The sequence below is a fragment of the Alexandromys fortis genome, unplaced genomic scaffold, assembly GCF_014885135.2.
Source record: "Alexandromys fortis isolate MF-2015 unplaced genomic scaffold, M_Fortis_MF-2015_v1.1 scaffold_31, whole genome shotgun sequence".
In the NCBI taxonomy this organism is placed as follows: Eukaryota; Metazoa; Chordata; class Mammalia; order Rodentia; family Cricetidae; genus Alexandromys; species Alexandromys fortis.
In genome coordinates this window covers 15341985-15368880 of record NW_026067974.1, presented here as the reverse complement: position 1 = coordinate 15368880, position 26896 = coordinate 15341985, and the positions used below count along the sequence as shown (strand labels likewise).

General features: G+C 51.1%; 1 protein-coding gene across 2 annotated transcripts in view; it reads left to right on the top strand.

Annotated features, from left to right (window-relative positions):
• Window positions 1–25337, top strand: part of Plekhm1 (pleckstrin homology and RUN domain containing M1) — a 51578-nt gene extending 26241 nt beyond the window's left edge. For both annotated transcript variants that reach the window (XM_050156750.1, XM_050156749.1), the window contains exons 5-12: window positions 1142–1523; window positions 8617–8896; window positions 12237–13157; window positions 15827–15972; window positions 18467–18660; window positions 22094–22157; window positions 22588–22745; window positions 23470–25337. In XM_050156750.1, the coding sequence (XP_050012707.1) occupies window positions 1142–1523; window positions 8617–8896; window positions 12237–13157; window positions 15827–15972; window positions 18467–18660; window positions 22094–22157; window positions 22588–22745; window positions 23470–23581 (2257 nt within the window). In that variant the 3' untranslated portion in view covers window positions 23582–25337. The remainder of the gene's footprint in view (window positions 1–1141; window positions 1524–8616; window positions 8897–12236; window positions 13158–15826; window positions 15973–18466; window positions 18661–22093; window positions 22158–22587; window positions 22746–23469) is intronic.
• Window positions 25338–26896: the final 1559 nt, after the last annotated feature.

Below are 26896 nucleotides of genomic sequence, written 5' to 3'. Positions count from 1 at the left end.
AGGTGAGAGCAGAGCTCTGGTGAACAGGCAAGTGCTTTGCATCCCAAGATCATTTCCATCAACCCAAACTGAAGGGCATTTACTCCATCTAAGCTGGGGGTGAGCTCAGGCCATCTTTGCGCTGCAGGCAGCCTTGTTGCCCTCTGAACCAGCATTTATCCGTAGTGTGCTTGTTCTGTAAGTGAAAGAGGAAATAACCAATAGTTTATTTTAAAAATGTAACTTGGATTCCCAGAAGCCTAGGAGAGGGAGGAGCAGTCACTAGCCAGGGCACATTCCAGAAGGCCCAGAAGTATACACATATGAGTGCAAAGGCAGTAATGTTGGTTCTCTGTGGTCCCTCGGAGGGGACAAGGGGACATTAGTAAGTTACACCCTTGGGCTTGTGCTCACCCTTCCACACCATGTGGGAAATCACCGAGCTCCGGCAGAGGTATTGGCTTCTCTATATCTAGGAAGCCTTTGAGGACCTTTGTACCTCACTATAGCCCTGGTGCCCCATGACTGTCCACTCTCTCAGAGAGCAGACTCTCAGTGCCTCAGCTCTTAGCTGTCGAGGAGCCCCACACTGAGGCTCTACCACAGGTGACACTAGGGGAGCCATCGTCCGCACACCCACATTTGGCCAACCAGATTCTCTAGACCCACACTGTTCAGTTGCTCAGCTCCCAGCTCCCACTCAATCTAATTCTCATTTCTGCTGTGTGAATGTGCCACCTGTGATGGGGCCCTCAGCTCACCGGCCGCCCACTGTGTCCCAAGTCCTGGTGTCAGTGAGGAGCGCCAGAGGAGGCCTGTGTGGGAGCTGAGGAATGGAGTGGGTGGTTAGAGTGTTGTTTGGTTTGGTTTTAAATTTCTATTCTTTTTTTTTTTAATATTTATTTATTTATTTATTAGGTATACGATATTCTGTCTGTCAGGCCAGAAGAGGGCACCAGGCCCCATTACAGATGGTTGTGAGCCACCATGTGGTTGCTGGGAATTGAACTCAGGACCTTTGGTAGAGCAGGCAATGCTCTTAACCTCTGAGCCATCTCTCCAGCCCCCTTAAATTTCTATTCTTACCACTGCTCCAGTAGCCGTGGACATCCTAGCCACCAACTTGTCACACAGGTTTGTTTGTTTGTTTAAAAATTTCTAGGGTATTGTCAGAATTCAGCAAAGCCCAGGTAAACTCCGTGCCGAGCAGCGGACCAAGCCAAGAGACAGAGACGGCCACCACGCTCCAGACCCCACTGTCCCTCCACAGCCTTGCTACACAGCTGCGCTTTGAGGGGCCTGCAGAGCTTCCAGCCCATGTTCCCTCTGGGACCCTAAGTGGTGGCCACAAGCATCAGCTGCTTCCCCAAGAGACCCCAGATGTGCAGCAGCTGGGCACTGCCCAAGCTGCCCCTGCAGAGAGCTCTTCAGACCAGCAGCCTTCTAGTCCTGTGGACCAAACAGCTGGTCAAGGGAGTGGTCAGCTGGCCCTGGAATGTGATGGATTTGGACCGAAGCTTGTGGTTTCCTCTCCTACCAGTCCGGTGAGTGTCAAGGCTGTTCAGGGGAGTCCCGGGAATGACTCAAAGCTGAAGTTTCCCCATCCGGCGACCAGAGTGGTTCTGCCATCTCCTTAGCTTCCTGTCCTGACTGGGGCAGTGTTATCAGCATGGTGATGATGAGCTAATGTGTCTTGGTGTGTCAGTAGTAGAGAGGAGCCGGGCATTGCACCCGATGGATTCCCATAAACATCTCTTGTCTTCACACCCAGTCCGTGAGGAAAGTGATTCCCATCTCATACCACACTCTGCTTGGATTTTGTTGTTTTGGTTTTTATTGTTTTTCTGGCAGGCACCATACACTGTTCAACCTCTGTTCTCAAGCTACCACCATCCACTCTGGGAGTGACTCCAAGTTTATACTCTTGGAGAAGCCGTTTCACCTGCCTAAGCTTTGGTTTTTACTACTTAAAATTAAATTTTTATAAGATCCTGAATATACTGAAATACCCTCTAAAAAATACTCATTTTTCACATGGCCCAGGTCGTGAACTTTGTGGTCAAATGTGGCCGTCACTAAACCAACAGTGGCTATTAGGCACTCGGATGTGTCCCAACCAGATGGCTCTGGTCATGCATGTATCTATAATCTCAGTGCTTTGAGGTGGAAGCAGGAGGTCTTGAATTGAAGGCTGCATAGTGAGATACAGTTTCTAAAAAAAGAAAGGAAGATGTGGCCAGTCTCGATTTAGGCGTGGTGTATAAAATAAGCACAGTCGCACTGACTTATTGGGTGCAGTTCACACCACATGGGAGTGTAATTCAGTGATTTTTGGTTTGCTTATGATTGTAGAGCTATCACTGCTATGTAATTTTAGAACATTTAAGTCACCCATTTAAAGAAACTTTATTAACGGTTATTCCCCTCAACCTCAGACAGCCACTGTTTGGTCTCCATAGATTTATCTGTTCTGGAAATTTCATATAAATGGAATAACATGTTTTTATGATTGGCTTCAGCTGTTTGTGTATGTGTGGAACTCGTAGGTTCCTGCTGCATACACGGGTGCTGAGGATCCTAAATTAAGTCCTCATGTTTGTGTGGCAAGCATTTTACTGACTGAGCCATCTTCCCATGTCCCTAAGCATGATGGTTTAAAAATTAATTCAGTTGAATATGATGGCTCATGTCTGTTAGCACACAGGAGGCAGAGGCAGGAAGATCATGAGGCCAAAGAAGACCCTATTTCAAAAATAAACCAATAACAGTGTTTGCCCACTGTGTCAGTTCTTCATCCCTGTTTCTGCTGAGTAATAAATACTCCATAATATTTTCCAGTGTGTGACTAAGTCATGTGATATTTATGTGTTGTTGGGCATTTGGGTTATTAATACTTTTTGGATACTACAAATAGTGTTATAAACATGGGTGTGCAAGATTTCTTATGGCCATGCTTTTAATTTTCTTAGGTACATAAAAGTCTATTAGTAGAATTTTTGGATCATATAGTAACTCTATTTTTAACCTTTTGTGGAACTGCCAAATTGTTTTCCAAAGCAGCTGGCCTAGTCTACATTTCCAGCAGTGCGTTTCTCAGCACCCCTACCGACAGCTGTAATTATCTGGTTTCAAACGGTTCTATTATTATAGCCATCCTGGCAGATGAGAAGTGGTAGCTCGTGGTGTTTTTAATCTCTAGGTTTTTGGTGATTAAAGAATGCCCTTTCATTTGCTTATAAAAGACCATATAAGCACCATAACATTCTATTTTTTTAATTTTTATTTTATGTGTATGAGTGTTTTGCATGCATGCATGTATGTATGTATGTACACTGCATGTGTTCCTGGTGTTCACAGAAGCCAGAAAAGGACATTTGATTCCCTGTTACTGGAGTTACAGATGGCTGTGAATCACCATGTGGGTGCTGGGAATCAAACCAGAGTCCTCTGGAAGAGCAGCCAGTGCTCTTAACCACTGAGCCATCTCTCCAGCCCATTTTTAAGTTGAATTCATGTGCTTTGGTTTTTGGGTTTTGTTCTGGTTTTGTTTTCTGATTTTTGAGACAGGGTCTCATTTAGCCAATGCTGACCTCATACTGATCATGTTCTAAGCCGAAAATGACTTTGCCTTTCTGATTCTCCTGCCTTCACTTCCCGTGCTTGGTCATGAGGTAGCAGTCAATTCGTTGTTTACTTACATCTATTAATTGAGTGTGTGTGTGCATGTGAAAGTGTATATGTGGCCACTTAAGTGTGCTATAGCACACAAATGGAGACCAGAGGACATCTTCTGAGGGTCAGTTATCTCCTTCCACCGTGTGGTTTCTAGGGATCAATCTCAGGTCGTCAGGTTTGGCTACAGATACCTTACCCACTTAGCCATCTCTCTGGCTTCAATTTATATTTTTCTATGTGGACATCTACTTGATCTACCTCAAAGTATTGACTCTGACTATGAAAATCATGTAATTCTATAACTGAGTCAGATTCTCTGTATTTACCCTTCTGAAAATGATTCCCGATTTACTCCTGGAAGATGCATTTTATGAGGCCTCAACTAGGCAATCATAAAGATGTGCCGAAGGTTGGAAGGTCTGCAGACAGGATGCTTTAAGAAGTGTGACCTTGACCTCATCACAGACATTGTGCCTAGTCAGAGTCCCAGAGATGATGGGACTGGGTAGCTGACCTCTCAACATAATCTTCCCCGTCCACAGAGTTGACCCTCTACTTCCTGTCAGCACCCTAGATAAAGCAAGTTCCTTATAGGCTCCAGCTTTTACAGTAACTGTCCCCAGTGCCTGGACCCTTCCTGACTCCCCTATACCTGGACCCTTCCTGACTGTCCCCTGTGCCTGGACCCTTCCCGACTGTCCCCTGTGCCTGGACCCTTCCTGACTCCCCTGTGCCTGGACCCTTCCTGACTGTCCCCTGTGCCTGGACCCTTCCCGACTGTCCCCTGTGTCTTAGTGCTGTCCCAGCCTTTTCTGCCCCCCAGGTCTGAAAAGCACCATCCCCGTGGCTGTCCTTATTATCTGTTCTACCTTATTTAGAAGGTAGAATTCATCAATCCCTCTTTGCTTGTCTTTTGTTGTTGGCAGGGTTAGTCTAGTCACCATCAAGCTTTTACAGCCCTGAGAACCATTCAGCCTTTCTTTGTCAAATGTTTGTTTATAATCATTCTGCACAAAGCATTGACTGTGAGCCAAGCACCATGATAGATGCTAGGGATGCAGTGATGAAACAGGACAGACAAGAGTCCTGGCCTTTGGGGTCAGCCACCAGATTAGACAACTGATGATGTACATTGTAATTACACTACAGCTAAGTGCTAGGGAGGAAGGGAGTGGGTAGCTCCTATGGGTGACTAAGCCTGGCCTAATCACTGTCCCACACACTGTGTGTTTGTGGCTTGGAATCCCCTCCTGCTGTTGTGCACACAATACATAATGAGGACAGCCTGAACAGAAAGTCCAGTCTGTCTGAAGATGATCCAGAGACAATTGCATCCCTTAACCATCGTCTCCTGGTATCTAATAGTGCAAGGCGGCATTCCTCTGGCTTGGATTCGTAATGGCAGATGCTGCTCTGATGTAGTTCCCAGGCCAGTAGTGATCTCCTTACAGTTTGAAGGAACATAGCTGACCAGATATGAGGCTCTAAGCAGGCAGACATGGGAGGTGGCAGAACGAGGCAAGAGAAAAGGGAAACACATGGTGATCATGTGATTGCCATGATCCATTATTGCTCAGGTATTCTTTCTCTGTCCCGCCCCATGAAGCAGATACACCCTCAGTGCTCCCTCAATGGGACCTGCCCCACTGTTTTCCGTTGTTGTTTGAGAGGAACAGAGCCTTTCTCTAGAGAATCATCTCCCGGTGGCTGCTTTGAGGTCAGGGGACTCTGAACATTTCTTAGTAGTCTCCCTCTCCACCCCCTCCCCCCCCACACACACAACACAGCACACGAACCTATGAATCCACAGTTGTCTCCATCCCTCCTGGTCCTTCCACCCACCTCTGTTGTTTTGCAGTGAAGGCAGTTGGGTAGTCAGGAGTTCGTCCTTTAGACCAGAAGATGGCTCAGTGAGTCAAAATACCTGCCCCACAAGTCTAGCGCCCCGAGTTTCATCACTGGAACCCTAATAAAGGTGGATAGAGAGAACTGACTCCACGGAGTTGTTCACACTCTTGTGCAAATGAAAGGTCTCCTATCTTTTATTGACTCAATGCCCTGCATTTTTGCTTGACATTATCAAGAAAAATGATATTTGGGAACAGCCTTACAGGATGGAGGTGAGCAGGTTTCACTGAATAGGGTGGTACGCTGCCTGGGAGATGAGAGGATGTGAGCAGGGGGCTTCCTGTCGTGAGAGGTGACCCCTGGTGGAATCCTAAGGGATAGAGCCCTCTCCTCCTGGGGCTTGCACAGGGCAGGATCACCAGGTGTGTGTGAGGTCACCAGGATGGCCATGTGGCTCCTGGCAGCTATTCCTCACACCCATTTTCCTTGGGGAATCATCTGGGTCTTGGTGACCCAGACATTCTTTGTTTAGACCAGTTTTGCATGGTCCCTAGCAGCCACGCTTCTGACACATCATCCTGTCCCTAGTGGAAGGAAGCACCTGCCATCTCTGAAAGTCACATGAAGAGGCCCTGGGGGCCCGGTTCTGGAGCTCCCCCCAGTGCCTGAATCAGAACTTGCCTCTTTGCTTCAGGAGTCTTGTCACATCTGAATGCACTAAACTGTCCAGACCAACCCTCTGACACAGCCCAGCCTGAACCCGCCTCCCCGTCTGCATCAGCAGGGAAGGCAGTCTTGATTTAGGGGTTGGAAATAGCAATGTCAGAGTGAGATTGGTAGAACTTAACAGAGCAGTGGGGCGAGCCCTGCCCTTGGGTGACTCATTTCCTTTGTATAGACAGTCAGTGCAACCAGCCAGCTTCCTTGCCTCTGCTCTTTCATGTCCCAGCGTAGAAAGGCAGAAAGGCTTACAGTAGTGAAAAATAGGAACTGAACAATATTCTCACAGGCTGACTGGCTCCAGATATCCCCAACTTCCCCTGTCAGTGAACAGACTCACGTTGTAGATGGGGGGAAGGGGAGGGGAAGGACCTCCCTGCTAGGGGCTACAAGAACCTTCTCAATGTGGGGAGCAGAATTAGAAGCAATAATTTGGGACTAAACCCCACACACCACACCTCCCTCATCCCAAATCTCCAAGACCAAAGAGCCTGAAGTGCTGGTACCCCTGTATTTCCCCTGCAAGAGAATCAAGCTGCACCCCTTCCTTACATCTCACACAGAAGTTGACTCAAAATGGGTCACAGAGCTGTAAGAGCTAATAAAGCTCTCAGCAGAAACGTAGGAGTAAATCTTGGTGACATTAGTTTCAGCAGTGGCTTCTGAGATAAAGCAGCAGGAGCTCAGACAGAAGGAAAACTGGCTAAATTAGGCTTGAAATTGAAACATCTCTGCGCTCCAGAAGGCACCACTAAGAAGGAAAACAGACGCTGGGCATAGAGGCTTGTGCCTATAGTTCTAGTGCTTGAGACAGTGAGGCAGGAGGGCCGCACAAAGCCAGCCTGGGCTATGTAATGACCTCGAGATCAACCTTGGCTGTAGACAGTATCTCAGACAGAGGGGAAGGGAGAGGGATAAAAAAATAAAAGATAGCATAGAATAGAAGAAATTATTGTCTAATCAGATAGCCCAGTACAGTTCTGGTGTCCAGAATCTGCCCAGAACTCTTGTCATTTTTATTGTTTTCCCAAAACAGCTGTAACAGAGTACCACAAATTAGATGACATAAGACAGCAACTGTGTGTTCCTCAGTAGTACTAGAAGCCAGGCCCAGAGCCAGATGTCTGCGGGCTTGGTTCCCTCTGCAGATGCTGAGGAGGAACCTCTGCCCTGTCTTCCTTAGGTCTTAGTATTCTTGGTGTTCTGTGACTTGTAGGTGCACCCCTCCACTCCCTCCCTCCATGATCCCATGCTTCTCCCTCCTCTGTGTCATCTCCTTTCCTCTTTGGTTTTGAGCCAGGGTCTAGCCTGGAACTCACTGCAGATCAGGCTGCCCTGAACTCGTAGAGATCTGCTTATCTTTGCTCCAGAGTCCTGGGAATGGTGTGTGCCACTGTGTCTCCTCTTGTGAAAACATCCGTCGTGTTGGATGAAGTACGTGTGCATCTGAACTAATTATGTTTGCAAGGACCCTGTCTAGAGACATCACATTCTGAGGCTTAAGATTTCAGCAGGTCTTCTGGGGCTGAGGCAGAGGTCAACCCTAACAACAAAGCCATAAACCCAATTCAAAATAAAAATCCAAAGAAAAGATAGAGATCACCAATATGGAAAGATGTTCTCTTGCCATTAGGCATTAAGGAAATGCAAATCAGAACTGCAGTGAGAACACTGCACAGGTCAGCATGGCAGGAAGACATAGTGGCAGAGGTTGGAGAGTTTAGAAGGAAGCTGTTGGGCTGGCGAGTGCTCAGCAGGTGAGTAAAGGAGCCTCCCACTCCAGCCTGACAACCGAAGTGTGATCCCCAGAGCCCACATAAAGATGGAAGGAGAAAACCGGCTAAAGTTGTCCTCTGGCCTCCATGTGCCCCCACACCAATATCCGCTTCATGCAGTGCAGATGGGAATGTAAAATGGTATAGCCAAAAGCAGCATGCTAGTCTCAGTTAAATATGGAGTTTAAGCATAACCTGTCCGAGACAGGGGGCTTGGGAGATAGACACGTCTGTTAGTGGGTAGAGGGTTTGTTTGGTTTGTGGGTGGTGAAAATATTCCAAACTTAGAGATACATATACGTCTCTGTGAGTATACCAAAGACATGGAGTTGCACACCCACTTTTAAGTTGTATTTTATCTAGGAAAGTGTGTATGAGCGTGCACTTGCTCACGGAGGCCAGAAAAAGGCAACAGATTCACTAGAGCTGGAGTTACAGGAAGTTGGGAGCCACCCAGTGTGGGCGCTGGGAACCAAACGTGGGTCCTTTGCAATAGTAACAAGTGTTCTTAACTCTTGAGCCATCTCTCCTGCCCCATATTTTTAATTTTATTATATGTGAACTGTAAGAAAATATTTTTAAAGCTCTTAAAAGACTGCCTCATTCCTTTTTCTTACAGAAAGGCAAGAGCTGGATTTCTGAAGATGACTTCTGCCGACCTCCCCAGGAGCATGCTCCCAAGAGTGCTTCTGATGGCGCCACCTCTCCAGATGGGACTCCAGAGTCACGGCCTGCTCTCCACAGGTGTTTTTCTCAAGGACCAAGAAAGAGCTGTTCCCTGGGGGCCTTAGACAAAGCAGGTGTGCCTTCACCAGACTGCAGGAATGCCAAAGCAGCCCCGGCGTCCGTGCTGGCACAAGATCATAAAAATTTCTGTGTGGTGCATCGGAGGCAGATGGGTAGGTGTCTCTAGAGAGTCCCATCCCCAGGGACAGTATCTTTCAAAAGACAGCTCTCAGTCCTCTTAGCCATTGCAGACAGGTAGTGTGTCCATCCAGGGTGTGGAGGCAGGAAAGCACTTCCGGGAAGGTGCCCCACTCCCTCACACAGTCCTCTGGAGCAGCGGCAGAACTGCCCACGGGTGCTGCGCTCAGAACACTCAGCAGCACCAGCCAGCCAGGCCACCTGTGCCTCAGAGAAAGAAGAACAAACAAAAGGCCTGATTACAAAATGTAATTTTTTTTTTTTTTTGAGGCACGGTCTTGCTCTATAATCCTGGCTTGCTTAGTGCTTAATGTGTAGCTGAGAATGGCCCCAAATTCACACCATCTCCGTGTGTTAGCCTCTGCGTGCTGGGATTTCAAGTGTGTGCCACTCCTCCTGGTTTATGTCATATACTGAAATGGAACTATTGTCAGTGACGTTTAGGATAGCAAAGCCTACCCACCATTTCAGCTGCTCAGCAGGTAGAGGCAGGAGGATCTCAATTTCATAGGACACTGAATGAGTTCAAGGCCAGCTTGGGTCTCTTAACATAACCTTATTTCAAAAAAGTGAAATGATATACTGGGGATATAGCTGAGTGATCAAACACTGACCTGAGGTGTGAACCCTGGGTTCAGTCTCCAGTACTGTGGAAAACGAAACCAAGACGTTTAGGATGGCAGAGAGCCCGCAGACTCCTTCCATAACTCAGAGGAGAACCTGCCCTTGAAGGCCAGCTGGATCCTTCTAAAGGCCTTTTATCTGGATGGTTGAGGGAGCAGCCCTAGCAGCTTTATCAGACCCGGGGTGCGGTTTAGCCCTCCATGTATTGTTTATGGGATGGCTTGAACTCCATGCCCTGAGAATTCCTAACAGCATTAAGTAACCCTCGCTTAATTTTCAGCAACCCTCAAAATGTTTAGGTTTGGGGTTGGTTTTTTTTTTTTTTTTTTTGGTTTTTCAAGACAGGGTTTCTCTGTAGCTTTGGTGCCTGTCCCGGAACTAGCTCTTATAGACCAGGCTAGCCTCGAACTCCCAGAGACCCACCTGCCTCTGCCTCCCGAGTGCTGGGATTAAAGGTGTGCGCCACTACCGCCCGCCCGGCTAGGTTTGGTTTTTGTTTGTTTGTTTTTCTGAGACAGGGTCTCACTTTGTAGCCCTGGCTGTCCTGGGACTCACTACGTAGACCAGTCTGGCTTTAAACTCACAAGATCCACCTGCCTCTGGTTATAGGCCTGTGCCACCACACCCAGCTGGTTTTGTTTTGTTTGGTTTTGTTTTGAGACAAGATCTCACACTGTGCACAGGTTGGCTGAAACTCAGCTGCTCATCCTGAGTTAGCCTCAGATTTGTCACAGTCCTCCCGTAGCTTCTTGAGTGCCGAGATTAAAAGCATGAGTCACCGTCCCTCCAGATTCACTTGAGGTTGGTTCTGTCAGTCATTTTCTGATGGGAGGCCATCAGCAGAGGACTTGGGCTTGTCTTTCATGGCTAACTGTAGTCTCTAACCACAGAGAGTCAGGGCTTAATGTGCCGGCTGTTAGGTTCCCTGACACGCTAGTCCAGACGGGAAGAAAGAATCGTGTCTTTTAGACTCCTGCTTGGGAGTAGTTCTGGGGCATAGGGAACAAGGAGCAGCATGTGGTGCACAGGTCCTCACTCACCTACCTAACCACATACTCATGCAGGAGGTATTTCTCTGCTCTGCCCAGCTCTGCCCAGCACTTCCCAGCACTGCCCTGGGTGCTGAGAACAGTGTCCTAGCTTCCTGAAGCTTCCTCCCCACCCTTCCCCCATCAGAATGCAGGAAAATTGACCGGTAATTGTTGTGTGGTCAAGTGGTGATGATCGGAACTATCCATAGTGACCAGAGGGAGAGGAGCCTTGCTAGAGTTTGACCAAGGCCATCCTCACAGATGAGGTGACGCTCAGGGTGAAGGGAGCATGGAGTGATCTGCATTTCAAGCCGGGAGGGAGAAGGTGGTAAATAGCGCCCTTCTGGGAACATGCTTGACATGTCCAGGGAACCATGGAGAGCAGAGTAGATGGCAGTGGTGGTGGTAGTGTGTAAGATGAGGCGTATGGAACCGAGGACCGAAGGAAGTACTTGGGCTTTTGTTCTGAGCATCTCATGACCCGGCTAATTTAAACATTTATTATTTTATTATTATTTACTTATGTGTGCATGTGTTCACAGAAATCCCTGAAAGCACGTGAGAACAGCTAGGAGGAGGGTATTCATGGAGCTGAGGCACAAGTACTGAGTCCCAAGTGCTCCAGGCTTAGGTGGTCAGGGGAGATGAAGGCTAGAAATGAGGGCTTTATGGAGGCTTTTTTGGATTGACCACAAGGTAGGCTTTGGTGGCCACAAAGGAGCAGCTGTAATAGCATGAGGAGATGAGACCCTAATGGGACCAGGTTCAAGAAGGAATGGGAGCGGGGAAGCTGGAGGCAGATGTGGGTGATTCCCCAGTGTTTCGGGAAAGGAGACCGAGAAGCAGGGTGGCAGTTAGAGATGGGAACCGAGAGAAATGGTGTCTGAGCGTGGAAAGAATGATGACAGCGTGTGGTGACAGGAAAAACAGCGTGTGGTGACAGGAACGACAGCGTGTGGTGACAGGAACGACAGCGTGTGGTGACTGACAGGAACGACAGTGTGTGGTGACTGACAGGAACGACAGCGTGTGTGGTGACAGGAACCACAGCGTGTGGTGACAGGAACGACAGCGTGTGTGGTGACGACAGGAACGACAGCGTGTGGTGACGACAGCAATGACAGCGTGTGGTGACGACAGCGTGTGGTGACAGGAACCACAGCGTGTGGTGACAGGAACGACAGCGTGTGTGGTGACGACAGGAACCACAGCGTGTGGTGACGACAGCAATGACAGCGTGTGGTGACGACGGCAACGACAGCGTGTGTGGTGACAGGAACGACAGCGTGTGGTGACAGGAACGACAGCGTGTGGTGACAGGAACGACAGCGTGTGTGGTAACAGGGATGACCCAGTAGAGAGAGGAGGAGAACTGCTGGAGAGATGGCCTTGAGTGGGTGGAGGCAGTGCAGTGAGGAGGCCCATGGAGGAGTCTTTTCAGTGAAATGTTGGAGGGGAAGTCACCAGCTGTCGGGACGGCAGGAGGAGATGTGCAACACTCCTGGCTTTCAGGATCTCATCTGAAAGTGCTTGGGGCCAGCTTCTAATGGCAGTCACTCTCCCATGGAACAATATTGGGCATCGATTTTGGCTTTGAATTGAATTGTAAAGATCGCAAAGGACAGATTCACACTCTGAAGTGCCTCTTTTCTTCCACTAGGCCTATCGAACCCGTTCCGGGGCCTCATGAAACTGGGCACAGTAGCCCGGCGAGGGGCCATGGGCATCTGGAAGGAATTCTTTTGCGAGCTGTCTCCACTGGAGCTCCGCCTCTACCTGAGTGATGAGGAGCGCACCTGCGTGGAAAGCTGCTCCTTGCTACGATGTGAGGCCGTGGGGCCAGCCCACAGCGATGGACGGTTTGAGTTGGTCTTCTCTGGCAAGAAGCTGGCACTGCGAGCCTCCTCCCAGGATGAGGCTGAGGACTGGCTTGACCGTGTGCGGGAAGCCCTGCAGAAGGTGCGTCCTCAACAGGAGGAGGAGTGGGTGAATATCCAGTACCCAGACCAGCCGGAGGATGCCCTAGAGGCTCCACCAGACAACCTCCCCCCTCACTCAGCCCTGCTCCCAGAGCCTGCAGCTGCCCAGGGCATGCAGTTGGACTGGACATCTGCCCAGGTTCCGGAGCCAGATGCTATCAAAGAGTCCCTTTTGTACCTGTATGCAGACCGGACCTGGGTCCCCTATATTTTTTCCCTGTCCTTGGAGTCTCTGAAATGTTTCCGTGTGAGAAACAATGAGAAGATGCTAAGTGATAGCCATGGAGTGGAGACCATCCGAGACATCTTGCCAGACACCAGCCTTGGAGGCCCAGCCTTCTTCAAAATCATCACAGCCAAGGCCGTCCTGAAACTACAGGCCCAGAACACTGAGGAGGCTGCCCTGTGGAGAGACCTGGTCCGAAAGGTGCTGGCATCTTACTTGGAGTCAGCAGAGGAGGCTGTGACGCTCGGGGGCAGTCTGGATGAAAACTGCCAGGAGGTGCTGAAGTTTGCCACCAGGGAGAACGGCTTCCTGCTACAGTACCTTGTGGCCATCCCCACTGAGAAGGGCCTTGACTCCCAGGGCTGCTTCTGCGCAGGTGCTGACCGACTCTCCCACCAACCCCAGCTGGATATGCTCTTCCTCCTCCTGTGGGGTCCTCAGTTTGGGCTCCCCACCAGGGCCTTCATCCTTCCCATAAATGATACAGCAGATGGCGCCTACGCTGTGGCCTCGGTTCCTCTACAGTGCCCTCTGTGGACAGCCCCCTGCCATGTCACTTGACACCTCCTACTGTTGGGTGGACCTGTGGGTGGCAGTCCTGCTTCCTGAGCCCTTCTGTCCTTCCTGCTTTATACTTTTGCTGCACTGAATATACTTTTGTTACAGGGTACAAGAGCCTTCCAAAGCACGTATACTTGCATACTCTGATGAGTTGTGCTGTCCAGTGCTGTCCAGTAGGGCTTCTGTAATGATGCAAGCGTCTGGGGCTGTGCTTTCCAACCGTAGTTGCAGTACATATGAAAGTATGACTGTTCATAACTAAGAAATGAGTTTTACATTCATTTAAGTATAAAAGCGACCTCTGACTTTGAGCCACTGTGTTGGGCAGTATATTGCTCCACAGTTGGAAGGCTTATCCTCCCCTCACACCTCATGTAGCCCAGGCTGGCCTTGAAATTGTTATGTAACTGAAAGCGACCTTAAACTCTTGGTCCTCCTGCCTCCTAAGTGCTGGGATTGTAGGCCTGTGCCATTGTGCTCCCCCCCATTTCTTCCTGGTTTCATTTGTTTGTTTGTTTGTTTGAGATGCAGTCTCACTACGCAGCCCCAGCCGCCTCAGCCTCCCAAGCAGTGGGGGTTACAGGCATTTGGCGTCACACCTGGTTGGCTTTTCCGTCCTTTTCACGGATGTGTATCAGTCTATGTGAAGGATTCTGCTGTGTCAGCATCATCGTGAGAGGGAGCTGATCTGAACCTGTGCAGGGCACAAGGCCAGAGGCTTTGTTTGGATTATCTCATTTTTTTCCATCAGTATATCCTTGTAGCGTTAGGGGCTACATTTTCTCTCGGTTTAGTATTGGTGAAGAAACTGGAATCCAAAGCTAGTATCTTGTCTCTGGCTCTTAGTATATGCAAGAGGCAGAATTGGACTTTGATGATTGTGTCCTGTGCACATGGGCGTGACACCAGAGGGCCTCCCAGTGGATGTTCCGCTGTCTGCCTTCCGTTGGTACCTCCTCCTGTTGGTACTTGTTGTCCAGGGAAGATGTCAACTGCCCTGTTACAGAAGAATAGAGTAGAGCTTCCCGTGGGGTGGAGTCCACAGGACCATAGAGGAAAGCCTGCTTCAAGTGCTTGGAAGGAAGTGGTCTGTGGCAAGCCCCTGGAGGGTGGGTGAAGTGGCTGAGCAGAACTTCCTGCAGAAAACACCTGCAAACCTCTGCCTGCCCTAGCACTCACACTCGCTCCTGTGGGGGAGACTCCTGTCTGTGGGCGTGAGCACTGTGGCTGTCACCTGCCAGCCTCCCATCTGAGACCTGTGAACCCAGGGAGTTCAGGCTTTCTACACTGCCGTACTGGCAGTGGCTGGGAGGATGCCAACCAATGATATTCGTGTTTGAGCTCATAGTTTACAGGGCACTTGTATTGTTTACACTTTGTCGTGACCTCACAAAGTGCTGGCAGTAGCTAAGCTCTACAGTGAAACAGAATCTTAGGAAAGTTAGGAGAAGGTCAGGAGGAGGCAGCTGATCAGGAAAGCAGCTTATTGGTCCTGAGACCAAAGTCACCCTTTCCTCCCGTGCCAGTGGGAGTTGGGGGGTATTCAAGCATGTAAGTTGAATGCTAGTGTTTTGCCCTGGGCACTCCTGACTCTCGCTACCCTCTGGTATGGAGAGATTACTGACCAAGTGACTAAGTTATCACTGCTCACTGTCTTGAGCTAAAGTTACTGTAGGCTCAAGCAGACACCATGTCATGTCTAGGCCACGCTGTTCCTGCTGGCTTCCTCATCTTCTGTGACCGGACCTCTGTCCACAGGTCCGGCACTGCTGGTCAAGGTTCTAGCTTTGCTCTCTTGTGTCTAAGCACCAGGGAGAGGCAGGAGTACAGGCTGGCATCCGGAAGCAGGCAGCGGAGCCAGTGAACAGAGGTGCCTATGGAGAATGCTGGCTTTGTGACCAACCAAGCCCAAATTTGAGTGCCGCCTATCCCTTAGTCTTGATGTGACCTGACAGATATCTTCCTATGAGTTTGTTTTGAGACAGGTTCTTACTATGTGACCCTAAACTGACCTCAAACTCAGAATCCTCCTCCCTCATTCCGAGGGCTCCCAGACCCAGCAATTATTGTTTAATAGTATGCTGTCATGATCAACAGTTTCTCCAAGGGTGATGGTGCACCCGGTGCAGGCCTTTAATCCCAGCACTTAGAAGGCAGAAAGCAGGCAGGTCTCTCTGAATTCAAGACCAGCCTATTCTACATACATCTCAAAAAAAAAAAAAGTTTTGATTTTAAGTAACAGAAATACAAGTGACTTTTTTTTTAATTGCATATTTATTGAGAGAAGAGGTCAGAGGACTCAGTTCTACCATGTGGGTTCCAGAGATAAGACTTTAGTATCAGGCTTGGTGGCAGGTGCCTTTTCCCACTGAACCATCTTGCCAGCCCGTGAGTGACTGTCTTCCCTTTCCCACTGTAGCAGATTCCATGGTACATGAAGCTGACTCTGGCCCCACTGCTCACTTCCCACTGTCCCTTCCCTAGGCTGCTCACGGCAGATCGGCTTCTCCTTTGTGCGACCCAAGCTCTGTGCCTTCTCTGGCCTGTATTACTGTGACTTCTGCCACCAAGACGATGCCTCAGTGATCCCAGCCAGAATCATACACAACTGGGACCTCACCAAGCGCCCGGTAAGTGTCTAGGACAGGCTGTCATTGCCCGCGTGGAGCTGCTGGGTGACTGGGAAACATTATCCCCTAGGCTGCCTGTTGGTTTGGAGGACTTTGACCGTTGGGGAGCCGGAGTCACCAGTTCAGGCCCCGAAAGCCTGGTGTCTATCTGCAGTCCCTGAACAGGGCTTTGTAAAACTCTGCCTTGGTCCCCAGTGTCCCTCAGGACAGTTCCCTGAAGCTAAGATAGCAACAGAGTTGTTGAAGGTTGCTCAGTGGGAAAGTTAGGCTAGAGTAGGTATGGCACACTGGTGGATGGGTGGATGAACATACAGATGGGCTAGCCAGCAGGCTGCACCCCTGACATAGCTTTGCCTGTGCTGATGAGCTGGGAGGACAAAGCATTTTTCTAGGTCATACAGTATCGTTATTGTTTAACACCTACAACTTAGAGCGCCCCAAAAGGACACATCAAAATTAGGTGTTACTGTCGAAGATAGCCACATTCAGAGCTTTTAACAGTGTTTTCAGCTGTAAAATGGCCATGCTCGTTTTTAGAGTATTTGTTTTAGAGAATATAAGCATCTGGACTCCCCTTGCTTCACCACACTTTGTTTATTTAACATTATGTCTTGGGTACCTTTTCATTACTGTATGTGTACACACGACATGTGCACACACCCGTCTGTTCTTCCTTCCACCACGTGTGTCCTGGGGATTGAACTGGCTCATCAGACTTGACTGCAGACACCTTTACCTACTGAGCCCTCTTGATGGCCCTTGGGCACCTTTATCGTGTATACTTCTGAAGGAGATTGATTGCTTGCTTGTGATAGTCTCTTAGTACCTGTCAACTGTGCCTTTCTGTCCTCACAGCTTGTTACACTTTAGTCCCTAGGGCCACTTATCCAGGGTCTTTCTCCAGGGGAACAGACTTAGCTTTCTCCCTAGGGCATGGACATAGAAACACAAGGAAAGAGCCATTTGCTTCTGTCAGAGCCTGTGGGCTGCAGTCTTGACTTTGACTGTGCCCTACCATACAGGAATGGTGACTCTGAGTTAGTTTCACCCCTGTGGTGAGGGGAAACCCCAGCATTGGCTTTGTTTTGGCCTTCTGTTGTTGATCTTGTCTCCACCCCTGCCCTCAGTATTAACTGGTCCACTACATAGAGGAGGGTACACCTCAAAATTCAGAGATGCACACGAGCCCTTTGACAGTAAACACTTAGCACTGCTAGCCTGGTGCGTCTAAGGAGCTCCCCATTCACTGCTGGAGTCTGCCTCATCTTGCCCCGCTCTGGGACATGGCAGTCCTGTTCTAGATGCTTCTGGGACCAGGAAAGCTCTCCCTCAGCGATCACTGGCCTGGGAAAGACAGGGAAATTCAAAGTAGAGAGTAGTTGGCCCAAGGGGTTGGGACTTCATTGTTTGCTGCCGCTGCGCTGGCTGACCCACTTGTGCTGAGATCCAGCTGGCACCTGGCAGAACGTCACCCCAGGGCCGGCATTCTGCCTTGGCCTGTCTCTTCCATGCCCCAGGATACAAACAGCCTCTGGGGAGCATGAAGGCCCGTGTGCAGGGCTGGGCAGTGTTTAGCACACATTGCTGGCTGTTGTTTCAGCTGAGCCAGAGACTGGGTTGTGGGAAAAGCTAGGCTCAGTCTAGAGGGCAGCACTTTAATCCCAGTCCTCAGGGTTTGCTACCGGGCTTTGTCCAGACTGGGGGATGTTACCTCAGGGCTCTGGCACATGGGAAATGCCGTTATAGCTTTTAGGCTAATCTCATGAAGTGTGCTTTGATTTTCCTGTAGCAAACTTTAGCTCTTGGCCACAGAAGACTGAGTTTATGGCAGCCCCATGAGAAAGACGACGCCTGTTGGCCTCTGCCATCCACAGGCAATTGGATGAGCCACTTTCGCGTCTCTGAGGCTGTTTCACCATCTGTAAAATAGGCACTGCCGCCCCCCCAGGGACGGTTCTGAAGATGCGAGGATATAGAGGAATCACTTATCTCCAAGTGGAGATGCTGGCAGCTGAGACCCTCTAATATTATCCTGAAGTACTGGCGAGAGCTGAGGGCACTTAGGAGGTCATGGAGCTCTGTCTGCTCTGTAGCTTCCTGTCGCTGGAGCTTGATGGCAGCGGAGTCACCTGGTTCCTGAGTTAGGGCCCAGAGGACAGCATGTTTCCTGTAGGCAGGAAAAGGGGGCTGGGAGGACAGGAAAGTGTGGAAAGAGTCTGTGAGGCCCATGGGGAGGGACCCCTCCCTTGCCTCAGCATGGTCAGAATCAGACAACAACAGGGTTTGAGACTGCTTTCAGATGTTGACTAGACGGTTTTCTGAGCTGTGTGACCTTGGTCAAGTGGCCTCAATTCTCTGGCCTTATTTCCTGCTCTGTAACTTGAAGAAAATACCATTCAGTGAGGACAGGCTGCAGGCAGGTTTGAACTAGGTAACTCAGCATCCAGCCAGAAGCCTTAACTGAGCAGGCAAGGTCTTCCTTGGATTTTCTCAGGTCTGCCGGCAGGCCCTGAAGTTCCTGGCACAGATCCGGGCCCAGCCCCTTATCAACCTGCAGCTGGTAAACGCCTCTCTGTATGAGCATGTGGAGCGCATGCACCTCATTGGCAGGAGCCGGGAACAGCTGAAGCTTCTGGGGGACTACCTGGGCCTGTGCAGAAGTGGTGCCCTGAAGGAGCTGAGCAAAAGGTGAGCGGTGAGCACTCTGTGTGCGCATACACCTGTGTGTACACACACACCCACCAAAGCCTGGGCAGGGTGTGCACTTGGGAGATGCCAGAGCTGAGCTGGGAACTTCCCGCTGGCCATGAAATCACTGTGTCCTCTGAGGGTGGTGTGCGGTTTTGCTGTATGTTCACTTGTTCCTTTGTTCAACAAACGTTTATTGAGAGCAACCATTCCGAGTGCCTGTGCTGAGTGAAGCAGACCCGAGGCCTCCCTTCAGGAAGCCACTGATGTGGCAGGAAGCAGGCGAGCCAGCAGCACCTCCAATGGGGGCAGAGGGAGGGAGAGAGGAAGGATGTCCAGATGTGCATAGGGGACAGGAGGACGCATCAGAAGGGCTTCCTGGAGGGAGCAGCTTCTGAAATGAGACCTGAAAAGTAAATAGAAGTCACCTAGGGAAGGAGGAGAAGAGGAAGGCTGGCTGAGGAGTGGCACACGCGGGCGATGGAGGAAAGCACCAGGCATGGAAGGTTCAGGAAGTGCTTCGACTGAAGAAGGAATGGAAGTGGGCAAAGTGGTAACCGGTAGAAGCGAGAAGGATGCTGGCCTGGCTCATCCCCTGGCTGCTTGCTTTGGCAGCGTTCCTCTCTGGATCATCTGCAGCACGTACAATAGCTGCACTCTCAGGACACCCTCTAGAAACCCCTTCCTCCCCAGAGCCTAGATCTTTTAGTGCTTAGGGATGGGAAGTGGGACTTCAGGAGAGTCTGATAGATCTCTGTGACTGCCTCGGGCATCTTTATAGCTAGATGTGGCTTCTGAGGGGCTGTATTCTCTGGGGAGCCCTCGAGAGGGCAGGCCTTTGGGAGGAGTGAGGTGCGCTGCATAGTATGGACTTTGTGTCTGCTTTGCTGGCTCTCTGGAGACTGGAGGCGTCTACGGGCTGTCCTTCCCCAGCCTACTTCCCCAGAGGCCAGCACAGAGAGCACTGTCTGAGCAGGTCTTCTCAGTTCTCCCTGAGGCATGCCTGCACTGTGCCTTGAGGGAAGGCATGTCCAGTGATGGTTCCCTGACTCTTGGGCAGGACAGAGGGGAACACTGGCCCTCTTCTGCCCAGAACAGCCAACAAGCCCCATCAGAGCTTTGCCTCCTTCCACAGACAGCCTTCCTGGGAGCTCTGCCTCCTAAGATCAGCACAGTACGTGGGTCTCTTTTCCATGAAGTTGACCCATTTTCTCTTTTCAGGGATTTCAGAGGCAACGGCTCCAAAGAATGTGTACACCTGCCCAGAGGCAAAATCTCTGGGTGGGAGAAAAGTCCTTCTCTGGCATCCTCTGTGTAAATGGGTGACTACGGCATGGCCCATGGGTGCTGGCCCCACTTGTTCCCGGCAGCCTCTGATGGGTGCTCGGGCAGCCTGGCTTGTGCGAGTCCTACTTTATGTTTATACACACATGGGATATGTGTGCGTGGGGGATGGGAAGTAGCATACACCCATGCACATGAACGCAGAGGCCAAAAGGCTGTCCTGCTCATTTGCTCTTTGTCGTATTCATTGGAGACTGTCTTTCACTGAGTCTGGAGCTCGCCATTTTTTGTTTAGACTGGCTGACCAGTGAGTCCCATCGATCCTCCTGTCTTTGTCCCCTACAATACTGGGGTTGCAGCCACATCCTAGTGTTTTACATGGGTGCTGGAGAATTCTAACTCAGGTTCGCATTTCTGTGCAGCATTCTTTCCCCCTGGAAGTCCCTTTTAGATAGAGTACAGAGCAAGGGAGGAGTGTAGGAGCAGCCTGTGCCCAAACTAGACCACTGTGTGACTCCAGGAAGTATCTTTGGTGCTCTGAGCCTGTGTACCCATCCGTAAGATGGATCACTGGTCTTGGTTATATGGCCTTCCTGAGTTGTGGAGAGGGCCACATGATACACTCAGTGTCTGGGCCTTAATCAGCCATAGGCAGGCAGGCAGATAGCTAGGTAGTAATATATGTGTCCTGAGGAAGGGGACCCAAGCCAGCCTGGGCAGGAGGAGGGGGAGGGCTAGGAGGCTGGGAAGCTCCCAGGAAGATAGTGGGCAGAGGAAAAGTGGGGTTTATATGAAACAGGTGAAACCCCTGGCCACCCATGCAAGTCTCCCCATCACCTGACCTTGGCAGGGTCCCTGCCTCCTTCCCTAGCCACCCAGAGCACTGAGAGGGGTCTTCTCATTGTATAGGGAAAGACACTGGGGCCCAGCACAGGCTGTGTCCATCTCTGTATATACCCTCGACCAAACCTTACAGAAAAATCAGTTGCAAGGCCACACTGACAGGCAAAGGGTACAATGAGTGACTCCCCTGCTGGCTCCTCAGACTGGACAAAGGGAAGACAACAGGGATAATCTCCATTAAATCAACTCCGCCCTTCCTGCCAACTCAGGCTCAGCCTTTGTGCCCCCTCCCATGTTTTCCTGGCTCTAAATGACAGCTTCCTGTTCCCAGAAAGCTGGAGGCTCTCTGGGGGCAAATCGGAGTCCTCCCTTTACTTGGCTGTGTAGGATTCAGCATCCTAGGCCCAGATTGGGCTCCCTGTGGATCATAACTAGAGTGTGGCCAATCACCCAAGGGCTGGCACTGTCCTGTCCTAGTGTCCAGAGTGTCCAGATAGGGCCCCACACTTCCCCAGCTTGGCATACCTTCACACCAGTACACACATGTGTGGCCATCCGGGCTTTGTGCCAGGGATTCTCTGCTCAGAATGTGACCTGGGGACCCTGCCGTTGAACTGTTAGGAACCTGAGCAGAGCTGTGTCCTGCCTTCATCTTTTTCTCCTCAACCTGAAATTAGATCTGCTTTGCCTAGAGTATGAATCAGTTCCTCTCAGAGGTCAGGGAAACCAGATGCTTGAACGTGACCTGGGGGGAGGGGGCTGCGTCCATGATTTTCTGTCCTCAGAACTGTTTCAGTACTGGCACTGACTCAATGGAGGGGATAAGAATACAGGCCAGACTCCTGCGTCAAGTTCAAGCTCTGATTCTTAACTCTGTGACCTCAGGCAAATCATTTAACCTGTGTTTCCTGTCTTCTCAAAATGGGAGTTAAAATTGGACCAGCTTCACGGGATTACTAGGTACTTACCCCGGTTCCTGGCACCTCGTGTCAGCTCACATCATCCTCATCGCTTGGTAGGCATGTGTTTGCAATGCACCAAATGCGTTCAGCAAATTATTTCATCCTCAAAACAATTCCATGTCTCCCGGAAGGATGCCTGAGCTTCACAAGTTACTTAGCTTGACCTGGGTATCAGGGGCTATATTAATGTACGGGGAGCTTAGGCAACTGACTTGTGCTCTTGGCCTGCCGGGTAACCCAGACTGTGTTGCTGACTGGTAGGTGGGGCTAAGGGGAAGGAAACCAGGAACTGGAGGCCTGACCTTGGAAGCCCTTCTGAGGAAGTGCTTCTGTTGCCTTTGCAGGCTAAGCCACAGGAATTATCTCTTGGAGTCTCCTCACAAATTCAGTGTTGCTGACCTCCAGCAGGTGAGCATCCCAAGCTCCTCACCCCTAAATCCTGGATTTACTAGAAGGTTCTTAATCCCCTGAAGAAATCTCAGAGAGATAGCAGGAGGGGCAAACTCGGGCCAGCCAGCAGTCTTCAGCAGTCCACCCCTCAGAATGGCCTCCGTTTGCCCTCTTCCTGAGCAGTCCCCGACCCCTACCTCCTGGACTAAGCAGGGGTTCCAGCATGCCAAGGGCAAGAACGGAGGCCTTTCCTCCAAGGATGACAGAGTTGATTGGGATCCTATCTGTTGGTCCCGTACCCCAGTGACCTTGGGTGCAGGCCGATGCCCACATCAACAACCTGATGCAGGGAGTTCTTTTTGCCCGTATGTAACTAAGGAAGTTCTGAGGCAGGTGCTATGGCGATGCAGTAGAGCCACCTAAGACCGGTCTCCACTTGCCCCTGCAGATTGCAGAGGGGGTGTATGAAGGATTCCTCAAAGCCCTGATTGAGTTCGCCTCCCAGCATGTCTACCACTGTGACCTGTGCACCCAGCGAGGCTTCATCTGCCAGATCTGCCACCACCATGACATCATCTTTCCCTTTGAGTTTGACACCACAGTCAGGTACGAGGGCTACTACCCCCACAGCCACAGCCTGACCCAGCATCCCTGGTAACCCTCATCCTCTTATGCACACACTCCACTCTGCCGGTGCCCAGCATTCTGTGACTGCCCAAAGCTGCCTGGGCTCACAGCCCACCCCCGGGTGGTTGCTGCCTCATGAAGTGGGATGTCTCTGAGCTCAGTCTACAAATGGGTTGAGGGATTGACAGGATATCCCTGGCCCTCGAGCACTAGCCTGAGGATTCGCCAAGTGGGGAACGGATAGCTGGTACCTACCATGGCCCCAGCTGCAGTAAGTGGTAATTCTTGCCATTTGGTACTGCACATCGTTAGAAGCCCCTCAACAGGGGTGTACTCCCCAGTCTTCCCTTACCCTTACCCCAGGTAGGAGTGGGAGGCTGAACTAGGGCGATCATCCACTCACCTTCAGTAGGTGAGCCAGCCAGCGTCAGCCCGAATGGACCTGGGCTGTTTGAACTGCTTAAAGGTAGGCAAGAAGTCAAATAAACACTCCAGCATTACAAAGAATAAAGTAGGGCACAGAGTATCAGCAGGCGTGGCGTCACTTATGGGTCCAGTGTCTGAAGTGCTCTCCAAGAGAGTTGGAGGGCAGTATGTGTGAGTGTGGGCTACAGACAGAACACAGCCTCTCTGGGGTCTGTCCAGGCCCTGGCCAGCACGTCTAGGTGACTGTCACTCAAAGGCCCGTATGCTGTCTTCTCAGGTGTGACGAATGCAGAACTGTCTTCCATCAGAGCTGCCAGGCTGTGGTCCGGAAGGGCTGTCCCCGCTGTGCCCGCCGGCGCAAGTACCAGGAACAGAACATTGTCAGCTAAGCCTGCTGTCCTGACCTTCCGAGGCCATCCGACTGGGTTTGTCATCAGCCTAAGCTTCTCTGTCTCCCTGTAAGGGACACTCTCAGGTGTGCCCAGAGCTCCAGCTTCCAGAGAAGGCCCAGGAAGCCCCAGTGACCCTCCTGGCCCCTCATTAGCCTTCTCCTGCAGGAGGTGGGGACCCACCCAGTGGTGCCTCTGCAAAGGTCTTTCATCCAGCCTGGTGTACCTAGCTTTCATAGCGCCTCCATTAGGGCTGTTCATACACTGTGGAAACGAGGCCTGGAGCACTTTCAACTCACATTCCTGACTAAAAAGGTCTAGTTTTTTAAGGTGGGCCCCCCCTTCATATTTAAACAGAAAATATTTTTTTTTATTCTTGACCCTACCTAAACCACCTAAGAAATGCAACCATTTGCCCAGGCAGATGGGTGAGAGCAGTCCCAGCCCAGAGGCAGGCATGGGACTGGGTGGACAAGCCTCTGTGGACTGAGCGCCTTTCCTTTGCCCGTTCTGGCACATACTGCCGGAAGTGCAAGTGTTACGTGCCAAACGACGGGCCAGTTTCAGAGACTACCCTGCCCTCCGTCTTTGTGTTCTCACCTGGAAAGTGTCCCCTTCCTCTGTCACAGCCCCTGCCTCCTTTCTGGCTTGGGAAGCAGCAGGAGCAGGGGGATGACCAGCACCAGCACTGTCAGCACTTTGAGCCTTCCTTGTCCAGGAAGACCGTGATCTTGCCCACCTCATCCCTATACCCTCCTTAGTCCTGGTAGATGGTAGAGCTGACCCCTGCCAGGGCAGAGTAGGCTTGGCACCGCCAGAGAGGCTCGGAGCTCCACCTGTGGAATAGAAGCTGCGCTGTAGAAGCTTCCGCAGCCCTTGTCTCCAGATTCGCTTCTCAGCAGGACACTGCGGAGTCCGTTGAACTTCCCAGGAGCAGGCTTGCCCTGAAGAGACTCTCCGGGCTGGTCTAGCATTCCAGAATTGCTCTCAGGGTGATGTTCATAGCCTTGAGGCATTTAGGGGAGTAGGTATGCACTATGCTGTCCTCTCGCCTCTCCTGGACCCCGTAAGCCCTTCTGGCTACCCCAGAGTACTCAAGTCAGAGCCAGAGGCCTCAGGTGGAATGGTGACCCTCCCTGGAAATGTGCCTGTCATTTCTAAAGAAGAGGTTTCCCCACCCTCCCGGGGATGAATGAGCTGAGTCACCTCCTGAAGCTTGAAGAATTGTGCAATAGACCAGAGGAGGCATTGGCAGGTGGTAGAGGCTGCCACAGTTAATCTGTCCCCATCATGGAAGACCACACTCTCCAGTGGTTGGGAAACCAAAGCTTCCAGAACCACGCAGTATATCCATAGCTGCACCCCACAGCCAGCATTAACACTTTCCCCAAACCACAGCCTGATCAGAGCCTCCTTGCTGTGGACCTGAATGGGCAGGAGTCTGTCCCCTGTGGGCTTGTTACATGAGAGTATTCCAGAACCCACCAGGGGCAGCCCGACCCCTCCACTGCCTGGACTGTACACGTTAGAGCGGTAGAGCGTGCCCTCACCTTTCCTGAGCTGCCGATGTGCTCAGATGAGTCACTCACCCTGCCACCAGAAGAGCTCGCTCGTGTGAATCTCAGCGGTGCCCACACTATGTAAGAGATGTTATTTTATGCAATATTCTGACAAGTGGGCCTTGGCAGTGTAGAGAAGGAGCTGCTTCTGTGGTATTTGACTGATTTGCAGTAAAGAGCTCATCTTTCTAATCCAAGTCTGGCTTCTGATTGTTACTCCTGCGGCTGTTGGGGAGACACCAGCCATCCGACCTGCTCCCCTTAATCCTAGGCACTGGCATTTCAGGGTCTGTGGAGCACACTTGCCAGCCAAAGCAGCAGGGGGCAAGAGGTAAGTGACAGAATTTAGGTTGCCCTGGGTGGAGGTGGGAGGCTAAAGCTCACTCTTCCGCGTTAAATGCCTGAACACAGATCACACACACACACACACTCTCTGACTGACCTGTAAAAGCTCAGGAATCTGGGTGTGGGATTCAGGGTAAGCAAGGAGGGCAAGCTCTGGCTCCTGGATTAAAGGCTCAAGAGACCTGTCTGCTGCTGGCCTTCCCCAGAGGTTCCAGGAGAAGCCCCCCACTGCCTGTGTAAGAACAAAGGAAGGAAAAGAGACTAATTTCTAGGGAAACCAGGTCGCAGGAAGATGGGACAGAAAAAGACAACATCCAAGGCTACATTTCCCGGCCTCAGGGACCTTCAGCCAGTGAGAGGGGCTGCTTCTTGGCCATCGATGAGCCAGATTCTCCAGAGGCCCAGAGGAAGAGAACTGGATTTGGAGGTTGGGGGAGGCAGGCCTGACACTTGAGCTGACACTGTCCAGGGCTCAGTTTTGCACCTTCAGCACAGGCCTCTGGGGGCAGTTTCCCTTTCTTCCCCTCTGTCTAGAGGGGGCTGGAAGACTGGAGCTCTCATCCCCAGAAAGTGCCTCCTATCGTGAAAGTAACAACAAATAATAAAGGTCCTGCGCACCATCATTGTCTTTAGTCTCGTTCATCCTTCCCCCGCAAGCCTATGAGGCGAGGGGAGGAACTGGGACCCAGTAAAGCCGGGTTCCCATGTCTAAGAGCCAGCTTACGGCAGAGTCGGGCATCAGACCGCTGTACACCCAGACAGAGACCTGACTGGCTGAAGGGGGACTGGGGCAAATAGGGAAAAACAAGGTAGGGTGGAGGGAGAGAGCTCATTCAGCCTCTTCAGCCATGTGCCTTCTCTGGAGGAGCCTACCGAGCAGAATGTGGGCTCATTAGTGGACAAGACTAACAGTCAAAGATAAGGAATGGGGAGTCAAAAAATATATGGGGGGGTGTCCAGCCAAACCCTCAGCCCTGGAGGGACATAGTCCTGCTGTGAGGGTGCCCTTCTCTGCTCAGGAGCCTTACGCAGCTCCTGAGTGGAGCACCCAGTTGGACCCTACACTTCTTGGAGGCCAAAGAGAATGGATACTCTGGTGCTGGGGCCTGTCCTTGTCAGAAATGTTCCCAGGCACAGCTTAGAGTGGGAAGGTTGCTTTCCCAAGAACCAGGTGGCTCCCAAGATGCCTGCAGAGTACCGGACAAGGACTCTCCCCCTTCCGACGATGAGGGTCAGTGGGAGGGTAATCTGGTCAGAAGTTGAGAGAAACTGCCTCCCCCGCAGATCTCCATCCAGGCCCTGCCGCCGCCTCCTCCCCGGAGACAGCCAGGTGTGGCCCAGGATCCCGGGGAAGGAGGGGGAAGGGTGGTGTCTATGCTCCTAGAGCGCTGGCCCGGCCCAGAGGGGACAG